The sequence below is a fragment of the Tachyglossus aculeatus genome, chromosome 23 (assembly GCF_015852505.1).
Source record: "Tachyglossus aculeatus isolate mTacAcu1 chromosome 23, mTacAcu1.pri, whole genome shotgun sequence".
Taxonomy (NCBI): Eukaryota; Metazoa; Chordata; class Mammalia; order Monotremata; family Tachyglossidae; genus Tachyglossus; species Tachyglossus aculeatus.
In genome coordinates this window covers 38946025-38966819 of record NC_052088.1, presented here as the reverse complement: position 1 = coordinate 38966819, position 20795 = coordinate 38946025, and the positions used below count along the sequence as shown (strand labels likewise).

Genomic DNA, 20795 nt, shown 5'->3' with positions numbered 1-20795 from the left:
GTATCCCTTCAGCGCTTGGAACAGTGCTTTGCACATAATAAGTGCTTAACAAATGCCATCATTATCATTGTTATTACTATTATTTGACGATCCTGTTTTCACCTCAGCGCTTAGCCCAGTGCTTGGCGCAGAGGAAGCCCCGAACAAATCCTAACCAGTAAAAACCGGTAGCCAGGCACCTGGAAAACAGCCTCCAATGGACACCACCTTCCTGCTTTGTACAAATGATCATTTGGACATGCAAACCTGGGTCTAAGGGGGTGCCACGTAGCTTCCTAGGGGCTCCCCCAAAGGCACCCTACAGGGTGGCATAACAGAGGTGCCTGGACCCCAGGTGTCTGCTTGCCAAGAAAGCCCGCCATCCCCCAGGAGCTGTCCTCCTTGAGGACATGGAACAGTACCAGTGACTGTTGGCTGCCATGCTGAAGGGAAGAGTTGGGGTAGAGAGAGGAGGAAGAGGGGAAAAAAATAGTAATGGTATTTGTTAAGTGCTTACCATGTGCCAAGCACTGTTCTAAGCGCTGGGCTAGATACAAGGTAATCAGGTTGTCCCTTGTGGGGCTCACAGTCGTAATCCCCGTTTTACAGAGGAGGGAAGTGAGGCACACAGAAATTAAGTGGCTTGCCCAAGGTCACACGGCAGAGTGGTGGAGCCGGGATTAGAACCCACGTCCTCCGACTACCAAACCCACGCTCTTTCCACTAAGCCACAATGCTTCTTGAAGAGGAGGGAAGAGGAGGGAGGAGGAGGTCCTCTAATGCCCACCTACTCACTGTACCTTGATTTTGTCTATCTCGCTGCCTTCGCTCACATCCTGCCTCTGGCCTGGAATGCCCTCCCTCTTCCTACCGACAATTAACACTCCGCACCTTCAAAATCTTATTGAAAGCCCATCTCCTCCAAGAGTCTTCCATGACTAAGCCCTCCTTTCCTTTTCTCCCACTCCCTTCTAGGCCATTTTTGCCCTAGGATTGACTCCCTCAGCCCCACAGCTCTTATTATACATCTTCATAATTCATTTATATTAATGTCTGTCTCCCCCTCTGTCTCCCCCTCTAGTTATATTAATGCCTGTCTCCCCCTCTAGTCTGTGAGTTCGTTGTGGGCAGGAAATGGGACTACCAACTCTGTTATACTGTAATATTATACTCTCCTAAGCATTTAGTGCAATGCTCTGCACACAGTAAGAGCTCAATAAATATGATTGATTGATAATAATGATAATAATAACAATGATGGCATTTGTTAAGCGCTTACTCTGAGTATTGCACTGTTCTAAGCACTGGGGGGATACAAGGTGATCAGGTTGTCCCATGTGGGGCTCACAATCTTAATCCCCATTTTCCAATCAATCAATCAATCGTATTTATTGAGTGCTTACTATGTGCAGAGCACTGTACTAAGCGCTTGGGAAGTACAAATTGGCAACATATAGAGACAGTCCCTACCCAACAGTGGGCTCACAGTCATTTTTCAGATGAGGTAACTGAGGCCCAGAGAAGTGGAGTGACTTGCCCAAAGCCACACAGCCGACAAGTGGCGGAGCCGGGATTAGAACCCACGACCTCTGACTCCCAAGGCCGGGCTCTTTCCACTGAGCCACGCTGCTTCTCTGATTGATTGAGGCCTGGAGGAGCTTTGACCAGGAACTGGGGGAGGACGAATCGCTCATCTTGGGGAGCGGCACGGCCGCTTGGGATGGATGGCCCCTGATCGGCTGTCGACCAGTGGTTTCTGGGCTCGCTGCGGAAATACCGGGAGGTGCTTCGGCTCCATCACTCAGGCTGCCTTCGGGCGACTCTGATTCCCCTACCCACGGCCCCTCGCCAGGCGTTAGAATCCACTCCTCGCTACCCTTCGAATTCAAACCTGTCCCTCCAACCTGGGGGGCTGCCAGGGGCCCCGCCGGGCCCAGGGAAAGGGGACTTCCAGCAGGTAGTGCCAGAAAGGAGGTGGTGCTGTTTGCTGAGGAAGCATCCCCGCCAACTCCTCCAGGCCTCAATCAATCAGAGAAGCAGCGTGGCTCAGTGGAAAGAGCCCGGCCTTGGGAGGTCGTGGGTTCTAATCCCGGCTCCGCCACTTGTCAGCTGTGTGGCTTTGGGCAAGTCACTTCACTTCTCTGGGCCTCAGTTACTTCATCTGGAAAATAGGGATGTGGCTGAGGACCTCCCGGAGACAGCGCGGGGAGTAACGTGCGGGGCCTGCGACTGTTGCAGGAAGAGCTCTGCCTCTGGGTGCTGTGCCAGCAGCCCGCCCCGGAACACCGCCGTCCCTGAATTTGGAGTTGGAGCTCCCTGCCTGTCACCCACCTGTCAGGCATAATCGGCCCCGCGTCGTGGCACCACAATAATAATACCGATGGCATTTGTTAAGCACTTACTCTGTGCCAAGCACCGTTCTAAGCGCTGGAGTAGATACAAGATAATCAGGTTGTCCCACGTGGGAGCTGGCTCACAGTCTTAATCCCCATTTTACGGATGAGGGAACTGAGGCGCAGAGAAGTGAAGTAACTTGCCCAAAGTCACACGGCTGAGTCTTCTAGACTGTGAGCCCACTGTTGGGTAGGGATCGTCTCTATATGTTGCCAACTTGTACTTCCCAAGTGCTTAGTACAGTGCTCTGCACACAGTAAGCGCTCAATAAATATGACAATGAATGAATGAAAGTGGAGGAGCTGGGATTAGAATCTATAATAATAACGATGGCATTTATTAAGCGCTTACTATGTGCAAAGCACTGTTCTAAGCGCCTGGGAGGTTACAAGGTGATCAGGTTGTCCCACGGGGGGCTCACAGTCTTAATCCCCATTTTCCAGATGAGATAACTGAGGCACAGAGAAGTTAAGTGACTTGCCCGAAGTCACAAAGCTGACAAGTGGCAGAGTTGGGATTTGGACCTGTGACCTCTGACTCCAAAGCCCGGGCTCTTTCCACTGAGCCACACTGCTTCTCCAAGGCCCAACCCGTTGCCCCGGGGTTTCCCACCAGGCCTGAGAGCTTCCCAGCAGGCCAACCAAGGAGCCACCAGGGAAACCCACCGCCACCCGGGAACGGTGAAATCCGAAACGGCAGTCACCTTGCACTCCCCGTTGATGCAGATGTCCAGGGAATCGGCTTGGCACTGGGTTCCGTCGATCACGGCGGGTGCGCGCTCAGTGTAGAAGTTGTAGCCCTCTGCCAGGCAGTTCAATGCACAGGGCTTCACTCCACCTGGAGAGGAGAGGAGAAAAGCAGAGGAATAGTCAATCCCCTTGGTCAAATCCCTGAGGACACAGACTCAGGCCGGAGTCGGGGGAGGCCTCGGCTTAGGGGCTGGGAAGCTCTCCAGGATGCCACAGAAATCAGGCTTCGGGGGGAAAAGACAGAACACGGGCAATGTGGGTAGGAATTCCTGGGGAAGATGCTGCCACTCACCCTCTAGACCGTAAGCTCGTTGTGGGCGGGGAATGTGTAGGTTTATGCTTGTAGTGCACTCTCCCAAGCTCTGCACACAGTAAGCGCATGAACTATTCATTCATTCAATCGTACTTCTTGAGCGCTTACTGTGTGCAGAGCACTGTACTAAGCGCTTGGGAAGTACAAGTGGGCAACATATAGAGACGGTCCCTACCCAACAGTGGGCTCACAGTCTAGAAGGGGGAGACAGAGAGCAAAACAAAACATATTGACAAAATAGAATAAGTAGAATAAATATGTACAAGTAAAATAAATAGAGTAATAAATACGTACAAACATATATACATATATACAGGTGTTGTGGGGAAGGGAAGGAGGTAAGGCGGGGGGGGATGGAGAAGGGGAGGAGGGGGAGAGGAAGGAGGGGGCTCAGTGTGGGAAGGCCTCCTGGAGGAGGTGAGCTCTCAGTAGGGCTTTGAAGGGAGGAAGAGAGAAATCTGGGAGAACCGGCAGTGAAATAGCACTCCACCAAAACCCCTGTTCTGAGAGGAAGAACAGGAAGCAGCATGGTGGCCTAATGGAAGGAGCCTGAGCCTGGGTGTCGGAAGACCTGAGTTCTAATCCCATCACTGCCACTAGCCTGCTGAGTAGCCCTGGACAAGTTACTTCACTTCTCTGTGCCTCAGTTTCCTCACCTGTAAACTGGGGATTCCCTCCTACTTAGCCAGTGCACCCTATGTAGGACAGGGACTGTGTTCAATCTGATTCTCTTGTCTGTATCTCAGTATTAGTCCAGTGCTTGGCACACAGTCTGCCGTGGGACCTTGGGCAAGCCACTTCCCTTCTCTGTGCCTTAGTTACCTCACCTATAAAATGGGAATTACGACTGAGAGCCCCACGTGGTGCACGGACTGTGTCCGACCTGATTAGCTCGTGTCCACCCCAGCGCTTAGTACAGTGTCACTTAAATACCATTAAAAAAAGTAAGCACTTAACTACCACAGTTATTAGTAACCATAGAAAACTCCGCTTGTTGAAGCGGGAAAAGGCCGGCTGCAGAACAGACTGCATTCTGCACTGGATCCAAGAAAGCAGGGGTGAATTCAAAGTCCTGGGCCACACCAACACGTGGGCCTGAAGGAGATTTGTCCCCTCCAGCGACCGAGAATTCGCCACAGGCATATCAACAATCTGCTTTGGGCCCGGGGAGAGACGCAAAGCTCGCATATGTCTAACACAGTTCTCGTCGAACCAGTTCTAGGCTGCCCTCCAAGTGGAAAGGACAAGACATGGAGAGTCAGGAGACCTGGGTTCTAATCATCATCATCATCATCATCATCATCATCAATCGTATTTATTGAGCGCTTACTATGTGCAGAGCACTGTACTAAGCGCTTGGGAAGTACAAATTGGCAACGTATAGAGACAGTCCCTACCCAACAGTGGGCTCACAGTCTAAAAGGGGGAGACAGAGAACAAAACCAAACATACTAACAAAATAATCCCTAATCCCATCTATGCCATTAGCCTGCTGGGTGGGACCCTGGGCAGGTCACGCAGCGTGGCTCGGTGGAAAGAGAACGGGCTTTGGAGTCAGAGGTCATGGGTTCGAATCCCGGCTCGGCCAGTTGTCAGCTGTGTGACTTTGGGCAAGTCACTTCACTTCTCTGGGCCCCAGTGACCTCATCTGTAAAATGAGGATAAAGACTGTGAGCCCCACTGTGGGACAACCTGATCACCTTGTGACCTCCCTAGCGCTTAGAACAGTGCTTTGCACACAGTAAGTGCTTAATAAATGCTATCATTATTATTATCATTATTATTATTGTAACCTCCCCAATGCTTAGAACAGTTCTTTGCACAAAGTAAGCACTTAATAAATGCCATCATTATCATTATTATTTTATTCATCTGAAAAGTGGGTTGACATTAGCTGCTCTTCCCACCCTTTGGACTTTTGTGCCTCATGACAGGCAGGAACTGTATCCAATCACATTAACCTTAGAACCTTATTATTATTATTATTATTGTAACCTCCCCAATGATTAGAACAGTTCTTTGCACAAAGTAAGCGCTTAATAAATGCCATCATTATTATTATTATTATTATTATTATTAATCTGCATTGACCTTAGGTCTTTGGCAATGCTTGCCTCCTAAGAAGTGCTTAGTAAATAGTATACCAAAGCCGGTCTAGTATGGAACAGGGGTAAAGAAGCAGGTACAGAACTGGGTAGTGCCACTCCAGGGTCCCAGGGGCCACATTTGTGTCATTCATTCGATCGTATTTACTGAGCACTTACTGTGTGAAGAGGACTGTACTAAGCACTTGGCAGAGTAGAATGTAACAATAAACAGATGACAGATTCCCTACTCACAATGAGCTTACAGTCCAGAGGGGGAGATGGACATTAATAGAAATAAATGAATTACAGATATGTACGTAAGTGCTGTGGGCTGGAAAAGGGATGAATAAAAGGAGGTCAGGGTGATGCGGAAAGGTGTGGGAGAAGAAAGAAGGGCTTAGGTAGGGAAGTCCTCTTGGAGGAGATGTGCCTTCATTCATTCATTCATTCATTCAATCGTATTTATTGAGCGCTTACTGTGTACAAAGCACTGTACTAAGCACCTTCAATAAGTGGGGGAGAGTGTCAATCAATCAGTTGTATTTATTGAGAACTTACTGTGTGCAGAGCACTGTACTAAGCGCTTGAAAAGGACAAGTTGGCAACAGATAGAGACAGTCCCTACCCAACAGTGGGCTCACAGTCTAGAAGGGGGAGACGGAGAACAAAACCAAACATATTAACAAAATAAAATAAATAGAATAGATATGTACAAGTAAAATAACTAAATAAATAGAGTAATAAATATGTACAAACATACATACACTGAAGGTCCCTGCCTGGATTCTTGGCTATTCCTTCACAGGGGGCAGAGACCCACGGAAATATGAGCCACAGTGCTGCTGTGTCGCCCCTCGGAGTGCCACGGGCAGCTCTGGTGATGTGGGCCACCCGATCTGGTGATGTGAGAGCCACCACAGAGCTCTCAGGCCTCCCTGCCCACCCTGCCAGAAAGACCCAGGGGTGGGACAGGTCCGCGGCATCCAATCCCAGGCCCTAGCTCCTGGGACTCCTCCCCAGTCCTCCCGGCCTCTCCGACGGAGCCTACTGGACGCCAAAGGGCAGCGCTCAGCGAAGAGGTGGCCAGGTGAGGTTCCAGCACACACAAAAGCAGCAGCGTGGCTGAGAAAAGCAGCGTGGCTTAGTGGAAAGACCACGGGCTTGGAAGTCAGAGGTCACGGGTTCTAATCCCAGCCCCGTCACTTGTCAGCTGTGTGACTTTGGGCAAGTCACTTAACTTCTCTGTGCCTCAGTTATCTCATCTACAAAATGGGGATTAAGACTGTGAGCCCACTGTTGGGTAGTGACTGTTTCTATATGTTGCCGACTTTTACTTCCCAAACGCTTAGTACAGTGCTCTGCACACAGTAAGCGCTCAATAAATGCGACTGAATGAACGTGGGACAACCTGATAATCTTGTATCTAACCCAGTGCTTAGAACAGTGCTTGGCACATAGTAAGTGCTTAACAAATACTATTATTATTATTATCATATTATTGTCAGGTTCGAGTTCTCTGGAGAGTGCAAACCCTGCAGCCCTTCCTCAGATTCCCCCATCAAGCAGCCTCGAGCCTAACGGGGATCCTCTCTGCCGCTCTGGAACCAAAATCTGTAAGATCTTCACCCTGCTGCCTTGAATTTAGCCAGAGGATTTTCGCAGAATTTATGGTATTCCAATTTACAGTCAATCAATCAACTGATAGTATCTACTGAATACCCGATGTTTGCTAAGCGCCGCAGCTAGCACATGGGAAAACTAGTATGACGATGATGATGGTAGTTGTTAAGCACTTACTTGTTCTAAGTGCTTGGGTACATAACAAGATAATCAGGTCGGATACAGCCTTTGTCCCACGTAGGGCTCACGGTCTTAATCTCCACTTTACAGATGAGGTAACTGAGGCCCAGAGAAGTTTAGTGACTTGCCCAAGGTAACACAGAAGACAAGTGGCAGAACTGGGATTAGAACCCAGGTCCTTCTCTATCCCAGGCCTATGCTCTACCCACTAAGCCATGCTGCTTCCCAAGCGTTCAGTACAGTGCTCCGCACACAGCGAATGCTCAATATATATAATTCATTGATTACGGAAGCCAAAGACGGTTCCTATCCTCAGGAAACTTACAATCTAGTAGGGAAGGTAGGCCAACACAAATTATTTACAAAGAGTGAGAGCAGATAGTGAGAACAGGATTTGAACGGGTAAGAGCAAGAGAAGGGAAAGGTGAAATGGATGAAAAACTGAGGGAACAAACAAGTCATACAGGCAGACAGATCCAGACACACACATACAGAAAACAGATGGATGTGCCTATGTGTTACGGGAGACCGTTGGGATTATGAGACTTGGGACTCTAATGGGAGAAGGCTTCCTGGGGGTGATGGGTTTTCACCAAAATCTTAGAACAGTGTTTGACACATAGTAAGTGCTTAACAACTACCATCATCATCGTCATACTAGTTCTCCCATGTGCTAGCTACAGCGCTTGGCAAACAGCGGGCATTCAGTAGATACTATCGGTTGATTGATTGACTGTAAACTGGAACACCATAAATTCTGCCAAAATCCTCTGGCTAAAGTCAAGGCTGCGGGGTGAAGAGCTTACAGATTTTGGTTCCAGATGGGAAGACAATCGAATCTGGCTCAGTCCTCGTCCCTCTTGCGGCTCACCATCCGAGAGGTGGAGGGCGTGGGGATCTGACCCCTATTTTGCAGTGAGGAAACTAGGGCCCAGGGAGGTAAAGCGACTTGCCTAGGATCACCCAGGAAGCCAGAGCTGGGATCCTAGCCTCTTGACTCCAGGGCCTGTCCCCCTTCCATCAGGCAGGGCTTTGGGAGCCATTTATATTCTTGGGGGCGGGGAGGCAGATTCCTCCCACAGGATCCTAAATTCGGAACTCTTCCAGGGTAAGCAGAGACAATAATAATAATAATGATGGCATTTATTAAGCGCGGATTATGTGCAAAGCAGTGTTCTAAGCGCTGGGGAGGTTACAAGGTGATCAGGTTGTCCCACAGGGAGCTCACAGTCTTAATCCCCATTTTACAGATGAGATACTCTCTTTGGAACTTCTCACACGTTCCAAACAATAATATGATTGTCTCTGCCCTTCTCTCCCCTCCCTCACATCTGCTCTGCCTTCTATTTTACACTCTTCCAGGCCCAGAACAACTTTATTCACACTTTCCTGGAGCTTCTGAGCTTGGGAGAGAGAGAGATAATCAGGACAGGGAGAGAGAGAGAGAGGGAGAGAGAGAGGAGTGCGCCTGCACCCACGCACACCCTTACAGTCAGTGCTGGATAAATTTCATTACTCAGTTGCTTTTATACTTGGTGTCAAATATGTGAATCTGTCGGGCCGGCCGAGCTGAGCTGAGCAGAGGGCGGCGTCTGCACTGGCAAACTTTCCTGTTTCTAGTAGCAGTTCTCTGTTTGCACTTGCAAATATTCCTTTCCTAGAGGCACTTGTCTGTTTTCAAAGACCTCGAGCATGTTTGTCTCGCTGCCAAAGTATACGTTACCTCCCGTGTAGGGCTGCCAGTTATAATACTTTCCCCGGAAAGGCATATTGTCAAAGTCTGCACACTGCTTCTCTCGAAAATCCCGGGAGCCTGAAGGGCAGGGCTGCAAGGGAAACGGAGAGAAGAGAACGTGAATTCCGGGGGATCACATCGGGACCGCAGGGCAGCCGTGGGCTTCAGGCAAATCCCGATCACTCCTGATACCCCGTGCCTCAACTCGGATGGATTCTGACACTTGTCTGACACCTGTCTTCTGGCCTGACAACTGGGATTTCGACCGCTTGGAAATCTTGGGCCAGCCCGACAAAACGGAAGTCATCAAAGTGGTACAACATTTCATTCATTCACTCATTCATTCAATCGTATTTATTAAGCGTTTACTGTGCACAGAGCGCTACTCTAAGTGCTCGGAGAGTACAAAATAACAATAAGCAGAGACATTCCCTGCCCACCAACAAGCTTACAGTCTAGAGGGGGAGACGGACCCGATCCGCCCACGTCGTGGTCCGCGGGGCGACCAGCCCCCTGGATGGCTCCTCATGAACGCCCAGAAAAACCGGTTGAGGGAACGTGAGCCTGGGGCCTTCTCAGCCCCAGCTGTCCCCAGCTCTACTTCTACGGACTGAAGAGCCGAATAGCAACATCGCCTTCGGCACCATTAATTGTGGCCTGGAAAATGAGTCCCAGAGATGTATCTGGGGGCTGGGGGAGGTGAGATGGAACTACCCCTTTTGATCCCTAATTTTAGGCCCCTTCCAATCGTCCAGGGGTGAGATTGCCATTTCACACGGTGGGGTCAAAAATGGGACGGGCGGGGCTGGGGCCGGGGGTGGTGGTGAACTTGGGAGATTCCTCCACCTGAAGGGCGCAGGAGAGAGGAATCTTTCCCACCTGGCTTTGATAAGCATCACTTCTCCCCCGCACCCTCACTATGAGGCCAGCTCCCAACTGACTGCAGCCTCCGCCAGGGACTCCAGGGGGAATGTCTCGCTGGCGTGTGCAATGTGACCTAATTTGACTTCTCCCTCTCGGCCCTACAGCTGCAGTTTGAACAAACGAGACGTTCTCGCTCTGGAGACGCCGATTACCGAGGCCTGCCCTCTAAGCAAGGCCAGAAGAACGGCGGAAGACCCAGACCTTAACGGTGACTAAGCTGCCTCGCACTGGCTAAGGGGAGAGGGCATTTTCTGGGCACTTCTCTTCTCTTCCCTGACCCTCTTAGGCCAGGTGCCGCTCTCCGACATGGACTCAGGGAGCACCGTTCTGCATCTATTCCAAAGATACAATTGGGTGCATTTTGCATCAGGGGGTTCAGTCACTGTGGCCACTGCCATGCGGCGTTTGCCACGTTCTTGTGCAGCCTAGTGAACGGGGCAGTGGGTTTCGGGAGAGAGGCATATTTTCAGCAAGGCAATTTGGGGCGGGCAGAGGGGAGGGAAGACGGCATTTCTGTGCTCTCTCTACCTCACCGCCTGCCCCCTCACTTCTGTTGCCGCAATACAACAGCCAAAGCCCCATCCTCCTGAGCTCACGCTTCCTCGAAGAACTGCCTGCCCAACTCTGGGGCCGCCTGCCCAGTCTCTGTGATGACAAAGAGGCTCAGTTGGGGTTGTGCGTGCCGATTCCAAAGAATGACAGTGGTCAGAGGATGGGGCCAGGGGATGAGCTCACCCCTTAAAGAAAAATGAAGCCAAAGACACTCTTCGTTCGGCTTTCGGAGAGCAGGGCCTCCAGAGAGTTGCCGAAGGCTGACTGAGAGCAGAGGCCTGAGCGGCCGAGAGCAGGCATGGGCGATGGGCCTTCCAAGCTAACCCCAGTGTCCATCACCCACCTCACCCGCTGGAAACGGGGCGGTGGGCTTGCGGCACCGATCCCGAGACGGAAGCTATGCGGCTCGGTACCTCCAGATCCCCGCCACAATGGTGGCTCGAGGGCCGCCCGCCTCCAGACGCTACAGTGACTGCACCCACCCCTGGGATCAGGGGGCATCAGGGGGCTCTTTGGGGTCACCCTCACGATAGCATCACGTCCTTCCAACGACAATCATTTCGGCACTTCTCCTCCCCATCGTGGGGCTCTTCCACACATACTGACTTACTGCTGCTTAATCCCCACCTAGATTGTTACATCCTCCCCACATCTTGGAGGGCAGGGATCACGTCTACTTACTCCACTGCATACTCCCAAGCGCTTAGTTCAGTGGTCTGTGCGAAGAAGCGCTCAATAAAAACCACTGATGGATTTTTACTTCCTCATCTATAGTATATATCCACTTCTTCTCCCTCCTAGCAGTACAGTCTGCCTCCTCCGCTGATCCGTAAGCTCCCTGAGGGCAGGGGTTGTGACTTCCTTGAGAAGCAGCGTGGCTCAGTGGAAAGAGCACAGGCTTTGGAGTCAGAGGTCGTGGGTTCAAATGCCGGCTCCGCCAATTGTCAGCTGTGTGACTTTGGGCACACCACTTAACTTCTCTGTGCCTCAGTTACCTCATCTGTAAAATGGGGATGAAGACTGTGAGCCCCCCCCCCGTGGGACAACCCGATCACCTTGTAACCTCCCCAGCACTTAGAACAGTGTTTTGCACATAGTAAGTGCTTAATAAATGCCATCATTATTATTACTATTATTCCTACTTCTTCCCTCTGGCTTTGGGCATTTCAACCAATCGATCTGGGGCCGTTATCGGGTCTTATTTTCTTTACATTTGGATCAAAGTCGGAGTTAGATAGCAATAATGGGTGGTTTACTATCACTTTTTAAAAAATGATTCCCCGGCCCAGGGCCCCTCAGAAAGGGAGCTTGGGAAAATGCCTTACCCAAGGGCAAGTGATGTGAATGATGCCAGGATGGATGGGACGTTGGTGGAGGGTTGTGGCAGGGAGCCACTGCGGCTGGGCCTTTTCCTACCTTAAAAGTCTCAGGGGTGAGAGACTCTGAATTCCCCAACAATCCCAAAGTGCCTTTCCTTCTCCTCCTTCCACTTCCTTGCATTTCCTAATAGGTCAGTCCTACTGGCTCAAGGCTCAGGGAAGAAGGAGTGAGAGGGTGGAGCGGTGCGGGGAGAAAGAGAAGCAATGGGGAGCAACAAGAGGCAGCAAGCCACTGGAGGGACTGAATTGGGGCAGAAGAACTCCAAGGAGCTCAGGGAAAGGAGAAGGACTGGCTTGGAATGCTCTGAGGTTCCATTCCGGATCTTCCGAAGATGACCTGGGGCAGGGTGGGAGTGCCTAGAAATGGAGGCAGCACCCATCTCCACTTACAAGGCCGAAGAGCCAAAACAGGTACCATCTCTACTAGACTGTAAGCTTGTTGTGGGCAGGGAACGTGTCTATTATGATACTGTACTCTCCCAAGAGCTTAGCAGAGTGTTTTGCACACAGCAAGTGCTCAATAAATGCGACTGAAGTGAATTGACTCTCTTCAGCCAGGAAGACCGAGATGGAGTGGGCAAAGATGGTTAATCAACATCCCATCCTCTCTCTTGCCTGTGATCCCCATTCCATGCGTCACCAAAAACTAAGGAACCTGGTTGGGGTGAACAGAGGGGGTCCCAGAGACCCCGCCGATGGCTGGACACGTGAGACTGAAGGATGAGCCTTTGCCTTTCTGGCTGCTCCTTCCTAGCTCTGATCATCAGCTGGAAGCTCCTCCACCGCCGTTTGAATTCACCCCTTGTATGAGCTGCTCTTGACTGCTCAGGGAAGACTCTCAAGTCCCAAATGGTCAGGCCAAAAAATACTTAGTGGCCGGCCCTCTGGTTCTTGGCTGTCAACTTAATCATGACTAATTTGAAAGATTCCTCTCAGGTCATGTTTACAACGTTGTGAAAGATGATCTGGGGCCGCTTTCTAGTGCGTAGAACTTGCAGGGGGAAGGGAGATTGCTCCAAATGGGGAAGAGAGGGAAATCCTCGATTCAACCTCATAAACCCCGGCAGATAATAATAATAATAATAATAATGATGGAATTTATTAAGCGCTTACTATGTGCAAAGCAGTGTTCTACGTGCTGGGGAGGTTACAAGGTGATCAGGTTGTTCCACTGGGGGCTCACAGTCTTAATCCCCATTTTACAGATGAGGTGACTGAGGCCCAGAGAAGTGAAGTGACTTGCCCAAAGTCACACAGCTGACAATTGGCAGAGCCGGAATTTGAACCCATGACTTCTGATTCCAAAACCCGTGCTCTTTCCACTGAGCCATGCTGCCTCTCTAAGCAGTGTGTTAGATACAGACCTAACACACTGAAGCCGGTGATACCGGTGTTTGGATGAATCCAAATGTTTAGATCAACCCCCGTGGGCAGATCAGCCCCCAAAATATCTGGCCGGGGAGTCGTAGCGGCCCTCCATGGTGAAAGCGAGTGAAAACCCCATTTGTTCTTCCTGGCCTGGTGGGGCACGAGACTCTTTCGAATGATGCTTTAAGCAGGCCCGCCTGCTAACCATTTCCTTTCTCTGTCACCGTCCCCTTGGCTTGGAGAGATGGACAGATGGGAGACGGAGAGCTGCGTGGACATATGTGCAGGGAACGTTTGGCCGAAAGAAGCCCCCCGCAAATATGTGCCGGTGTCTTTTGAGTTTCCTAAAACAGCAATTTCCCAGTCTGCGGGGCGGAAGAACCCCACTGGGAGCCAAGCTGGTGCCTAGGACCTTTTCTGCTCTTCCGACTACATGATGACTTCTGTCTGAGTGGAACCTTATGGTGAAGAAACTCATCTCTCTTTTTAGACTGTGAGCCCACTGCTGGGTAGGGACTGTCTCTATATGTTACCAACTTGTACTTCCCAAGCACTTAGTACAGTGCTCTGCACACAGTAAGCACTCAATAAATACGATTGATGATGATGATCTCTCTGCCCCTCCAGGAGTCGACTGGATCCAGAGTCCTCTATCCAGGTATCCAGGCCTTTTCCAGGGCACCTTTTCCAGGTCTGACAACCTATTTAGAAATTTCCGCACTGCTCCCTCCACCTCCCCACTCCTGATTTCTTACTTATTTAGGTGCAACGATAAATCACATCGATATTGGTTGGGATTCATTTTTCAGGCTCACACCCCTCCTCCTAGTTCTGACCTCTGCGGAGGGAGAGGCAGGTAGCTGGCCACGCTCCCGGCTCCCCCTTCCTCCCCCGTCACCGGAGTAACCCTCGAGGAGTGGGTGGGCGGTCATCTCCTAGTTGTTCAGCCCTTTCTTCTCCCACCTCCTCTGTCCCGGCACCCCCCGCTCCCAGCCCCCAGCTCAAGACATTGATTGGAGTTGGCGGCGGGGGGAGGCAGTCAGTGGTAACTCCAACTGGACACCCCTTCCCCTAGAAAAGTAGCTCTGTCTAGCCTTTCCCCAGAGACGCTAGCTGCCAACATTGACATCATCTTGGGAGGAGGGGGAGGCTCCCCTCTCAACCTGCCCCAACTCCTCCTCCTCCTCCCTTGGGATAACAGAGTTTAAATACACAAGACAGAACCAGCTCAGACACTCCGAGAGATAAGAAGAAGTTAAAGGGCAACAACAGACTACGCAGCCAACCCTTGTTACAGAAAAAGCTCCGTTCTTATTTATTCGCCTCACATTCCGAGTGACATGGAGATTAAAAAATCACACTACCTCAGCCTGTGGAAATCCACTATGACTTGCCTGCTGTCTGACCTACGGAAAGTCATTTCATTTCTCAGAGCCTCAGTTTCCCCATCTGCAAAATGGCATCCAATACCCACTTCTTCCTCCCCTTTAGGAAGCAGCATGGCTCGGTGGAAAGGGCACGGGCTTTGGAGCCAGAGGTCATGGGTTCGAATCCCAGCCTCACCACATGTCTGTTGTGTGACCTTGGGCAAGTCACTTAACTTCTCTGAGCCTCAGTTACCTCATCTGTAAAATGGGGATTAAGACTGTGAGCCCCATGTGGGACAACTTAATCAACCTGTATCCCCCCCCAGCGCTTACAATAGTGCTTTCACATAGTAAGCGCTTAACAAATGCCATTATTATTATTTATTATTATTTAAACCGTGAGCCTCATGTAGGACGGGGATTGGGTCCAACTTGATTTCCTTGTCTCTACTTCAGTGCTTAGTACAGTGCTTGGCACATAGTGGGCACTTAACAAACACCACTATTTACTAACACTATTATCATTATCATTATTATTATTAAGAGAAGCAGCGTGGCTCAGTGGAAAGAGCCCGGGCTTTGGAGTCAGAAGTCGTGGGTTCAAATCCTGTCTCCACCAATTGTCAGCTGTGTGACTTTGGGCAAGTCACTTAACTTCTCTGTGCCTCAGTTCCCCCACCTGGAAAATGGGGATGAAGACTGTGAGCCCCCTGTGGGACAACCTGGTCACCTTGTAACCTCCCCAGCACTTAGAACAGTGCAATGCACATAGTAAGCGCTTAATAAATACCATTATCATTATCATGAATATTGTTATTTTTAGAAAAATAATGATCTGGCTAATCAATTTACAGATCATCATTTCTAAAATAAAATCCTACTCAACCAGAACTCCCCGCATCCCATGAGAGGGGCCAGCTGCTGAGCCTATGTCAACCTATGTCAAGCGCTTAGTACAGTGCTCTGCACACAGTAAGTGCTCAATAAATACGACTGAATGAATGAATGAATGAATGAACCTCCTTCTCAATGGATTCCACCATCCAGGACTGTTCCTTTGCAACAGAGTCCCTTTGCTGCTCCGGCTGCAGTCTCCACCCACCACCCAGGACTCCCTGGAGTACAGCGAATAGAGGCCACTGGCCCGGGGCGCAAAATGGCCCTTGAACCAATGTCACTGGGGGCTTGGTTTAGGCAGGGAGCGGTTTAGAGGCTGAATTACTGGGCTGGCAAATATTTCCACTCTTCCGAACCCCCCTTTCCCGCTGGGCCGACATCTCATTAGGTAACCTGCTCTGAGCCTTGCCCCCGCCCACTGCTTTGACCCTAATTCTGTCTTCCCTGCAGATTGAACAACTGTTTTAGACAGGGCAAACGGTCTCTGAAACTCTTCCTGGGAAATCCAGCTGACAAGGCGGGAGGAGAGGGAAGGCTGAGGGACAAAAGCTGCTTCACTTCCCCTCGACCACGCCAGGCACCTACTTGCTCAGTACTCGGAGTTGACAAGGAGCCACTCAGAGCCAGGTGGGGTTGACCTCGTCAGCCTTGGCCAAAGTGGACACCGGTCAAGCCGGACTTTCTCAGGAGCCCCAGGGGCCAGTCAAAGCCCTACTCCCTGACCCCAACCAAGTCCAAATGTGGGCCTCTATCTGAAAGCTCCCTGCCAAGCTACCTTGGTGACCTCTCTTCCCTCAGCCATCCCTCCCACCCGATCACCCACCCTACTCTTCCCTGGCAAACTCATTCCCTGCCCACAGTGGGCTCAATTCCGGCACTGATCCTGAGGCAAGGCATACCCTCCCTCCTGCCTCTCGCCAACATCCCCTTTCCCTCCTCCAAGCAAGGGCAAGACCAGCAAAGCCCAGCTGCCTGGCCAAACCAGGGCCCCATAATAATAATAATGCTGGTATTTGTTAAGCGCTTACTATGTGCAAAGCACTGTTCTAAGCACTGGGATAGATACAAGGTAATCAGGTTGTCCCATGAGGGGCTCACAGTCTTCATCCCCATTTTACAGATGAGGGAACTGAGGCCCAGAGAAATGAAGTGTCTTGCCCAAAGTCACACGGCTGACAAGTGGCAGAGCCAGGATTTGAACCCACGACCTCTGACTCCAAAGCCCGGGCTCTTTCCACTGAGCCACGCTGCTCCTCCACCAATTCCTGTGGTTGTTCTGACTGTGCTAGCTCAAAGACGCTCCCCAGACTTCAGGGCCGGAGTCTATCTGTCTGTCCCGGACCCCGCTCCCATTGGCGGTCTTAGATAGAGAGCTTCTAGAGGGGAGGGGCAACAACAGCTCAACTGGATAAGAATGCGCCCGGACCACTGCCAGGCTCACATGGGAACCTGAGGAAAGCTTTAGCATTTGGTAATGATGAAAAGGTTTCACTATTTTAGAAAAAGGAAAGAGGAAAAAGGGAAATGTGGGCTCATTTCCTACTCTTCAATTCGTTAAAAAGGAGCAGGCCACTAGGGACAGATGACATTGCAGTAGCAATCCCCCGGCAGACTGAAAACAGGCAACAATAAGCCCATGCCTCTCTCTCTCTCTCTCCCTCCACAAAAGATACCCTCTGCTTTAGGTATACCCCTCCATACACACCTCATTTCCCTGCCTAAGCCAAGCACACACATGCACATGTGGATGGGTGATGAGCAGAGATGGCATCTTCTCCCAAGCGCTCAGTACAGTACTCTTGCACACAGTAAGGTCACAATAAATACTGCTTGAGTGATCTCCAATTATGTTACGCACAACAGCCACTCCATAGAACCGCGTCCTAAATCGCCTCTCTGGCCTTTTGGTCTACGACGCAAAGCGGACAGTCAGAGGAGCCCCGAGGGACTCTCAGAAAGAAGCAGGCCCGGATGACTGATTATTCACAGCGGAGTTTAGCTCACTTACATCTGTGTTACAGGAGCGATATCGTTTCCTCTCGCCAAGGCAATACTTTCCACCACCTGAAGGTCTGAAAAAATATATTTTTTTCCATGTGAGTATGACAGGTATTTACCCGTGGGCACACATACCAACACTGCTTGGATCGAGGCCTGTTCTAAAACAGGCGCGGGTTAAAGTTTACACGGAACGCTTCTGAACCATCCGGAACGGGCAGAGAGCGCTTGGGCCATTAAATAAGAGAGCAGAGCTCAGGAGGATCATTTAACGATCCCTGCCTCTTCCTCCCCCTCCTCTTCCTCCTCTCTCTGCTTGCAGTTTGCAAATGACTCTCCACGAAAAAGGGCCTAGGTGGTGAGTTGGACTGATTGAGAGGAAATCCCAGATTTGACAGTTCTTTCACGGGGCAAGGTCACCTGAGACTCACAAATCCAAGGCCCCTTGATGTTCCTTAGAATGGGCAATTAGGAAAGTTCTCAACACAGAGGTACCCACTGCTGTAAGTTGCAGTGAGTCCATGGCTCAATCCTCCCTGCTCATGGCCAGACTTGGCCTCGGCTGCTCCCGAGAGAGCGAGAGAAGTGTTTTCCTCCCATGTGAGTCTCTGGTTCTCGTATGACATTAACTGTGAGCTGAAGTAGGGTGCTGAGCTTGGTAACACAGAGGGTCAGATTGGTTCAGCATAGCAGCTTCCAACGGCTGCCAGAAACAATCGCTGGGCCTCTGAGCGTGCACCTGGGGGTCCTGTTCGGTGGTCGGTACTCCGGGGCCTCCAAAATTCCCCCTGAGCTGGAGCTTGGCTTCACATGCTGATGCCCCTGACCCGGATCCTGCCAAAGCTAGGGGCAGAGGGGCTGCCCCGAGCCCTGAGGGGAGCGGTCAGGTCTGGTCATGGAGGCGGGAAGGTCATCCATCTTCCTCTCACCATTTTGTCCCAAATTTAACTTGAGCAAGGGGCCAGTCCCCGAATGTGTCCCTAGACAAGTGCTCATTCTAAGAGAGGGCAATTCCACCTGCCTGAGTGGAACACCACGGAACAAATGGAGCGGGAGAAGAGCCGGGAGACTGGCTGTGGAGCGGTCAATCGGTGCAGTCCTCCAAGACAGCTGCCGACAAGAGGGGTGCTAAGAAATGCCCAGAAGGGGTTTTGTTTTTCCAGCCAGATATTTCAGGGGCCCCGGGAAAGGAGATCACCTGGCTTTCTTTCAAACGGTGGGAGAAGCACGGCTGGGAAAGGTGGGAGGCCAGGTGGAAAGCAGAGGTGGGAAGAGCCTGGTGGTGATTCCCACCCTCGAGGGCCAACCCCGCTCCACACCCCCAAGGCTCAGGTGCCAATGGGGCAGGCCCGATTCTTCCTGGGCCATGGGGACACCTGGTCATGCAAGGAGGTGCCGGCCCTTAACCGCAACTGGATGTGGGAGCACCATGAACCAGACGCTCAGGGGGACATGGGGGAAGACTGGGGGAAGACCCATCCAACCCTCACTGCTCCCAGCACAGGGGAGGAGAGGCGGTGGGTGAGCCCATCTCTCCGGCTCCCAGCGTCCGGAGCGCACCCCCGAGGGGTCGCGGCGTGGGGGTCCCCCTCCCGCCGGGGTCCCGGAGCTGGCTTCGGCTTACTTGGGCTACTTACGCTGGGCTGTCACAGTGCCGCAGGGACGAGGAGACACCACCGCCGCAGGTCCGGCTGCAGCCGCCCCACAGCGACCATGGGCCCCAGTCTCCATCCAGGCTCTGCGGCCACGTCCCAAAGGGCACGCACTCGCCCTGGTAGCACCACTGGAAGAGGGCACAGAGAGCACACAGTTACCGATGGCTCGCAGGCTTTCAGGGCAGGAAAGGAGTCAGGCAATCAACCGATCGTATTTATTGAGTGCTTACTGTGTACAGAGTACTGTAATAATTATAACAGTAATAACTTTGGCATTTGTTAAGCGCTTTTCATGTGCCAGGCACTATACTAAGCACTGGGATGGATACTTTGCCTCAGTTACCTCATCTGTAAAATGGGGATTAAGACTGTGAGCCCCCGTGGGACAAATTGATCACCTTGCAACCTCCCCAGTGCTTAGAACAGTGCTTTGCACATAGTAAGCGCTTAATAAATGCCATTATTATTATTATTATATGAGCAAATCAGTTTGGACAGGGTCCAGGTCCCACATGGGGCTCACAGTCTTAATCCCCACTTTACAGATGGGGTAACTGAGGTACAGGGAAGTTAAGTGACTTATCCAAGGCCACACAGAAGATAAGTTGCAGAGCCGTAATTTGAACCCAGGACCTTATGAATCCCAGAACCATGCTCTATCTACTGTTCCATGCTGCACTTGGGAGAGTACACAGAGTTGGTATAAGAACAGAGAACAGAGTGAAGGGTCGGGCAATGATCAGTTATAGGCATCCGCGCTTGCATACCAGACGACAGCCCTGTTCTTTCCTTTCTCTAGCTTGTATTTGGACATGGGAGAACGCGCGGCAGATTGGTTAATTCTCTTTCCTTAAGCTCTGACTGATAAATCCCTCCCCGCCCCAGGAGCTCCAACCATTCGGAGTGGCTTCTGCGGCCTCCGCTCCTTTCCCTTCTTTTCCCTTCCTCCTCCTCGTCTCCCAGTGCACCCCACTGTTCTCTGGGTGGAGGGCTGAAAACCTCCAAAGTCTTTTGAGACATTTAGATTCGTAGTAAAAAGTGCTTTTTTAAACCCACTATTATTAAACTCGTGGAATGATAGTGCAACATGGAAAGTTCCCTGCTAAGGAATTTTTATGATGGTAATTGCTTTTTCTTGAAAGGGAGAGAGAGCAAGGGAGAGAAAGAGAGAGAGAGAGAGCGCGAGAGTGTGAGTCTGGTTTAGGCTACAATGGTAAAGGAATTTGTTGTGGTATTTCATCTACATGAAGACTGCAGACATAATAACGGCCATGCCAAGATCCAGGCCGCGTACAGAAAATCATTATATACACACAGCCCGGTCATGTGGACGGCCCCTGCCTGCACATGTGTCCTGGAATACTGAAAGGAAAACGTTCAGACTCCCCCTCCCGCCGCCCTCCCGCCGTATAATAAACCACACAAACTGCACATACGCAGGAAGCCATGACACAGACATATTAGACTTAGCTCATAACTCCAGAATGATAAATCTTATTCGCAGCATATGGTCAACTGAAAGGCTGTCTTTCTCTGGTTTTTTTTTTTTTAAATCCCGTAATTCTTTTTTTTTTTTTTTTTGAACTCAGACAATCGCA

The 20795-nt window shown here is 50.9% G+C and overlaps 1 protein-coding gene across 1 annotated transcript in view; it reads right to left on the bottom strand.

Annotated features, from left to right (window-relative positions):
* Positions 1-20795, bottom strand: part of ADAMTS6 (ADAM metallopeptidase with thrombospondin type 1 motif 6) — a 209100-nt gene that overhangs the window by 39534 nt on the left and 148771 nt on the right. The window contains exons 12-15 of the mRNA XM_038765814.1: positions 19180-19325; positions 17553-17616; positions 9046-9148; positions 3077-3210 (exon numbers count right to left, since the gene is read on the bottom strand). Coding sequence (XP_038621742.1) covers positions 3077-3210; positions 9046-9148; positions 17553-17616; positions 19180-19325 — 447 coding nt within the window. The remainder of the gene's footprint in view (positions 1-3076; positions 3211-9045; positions 9149-17552; positions 17617-19179; positions 19326-20795) is intronic.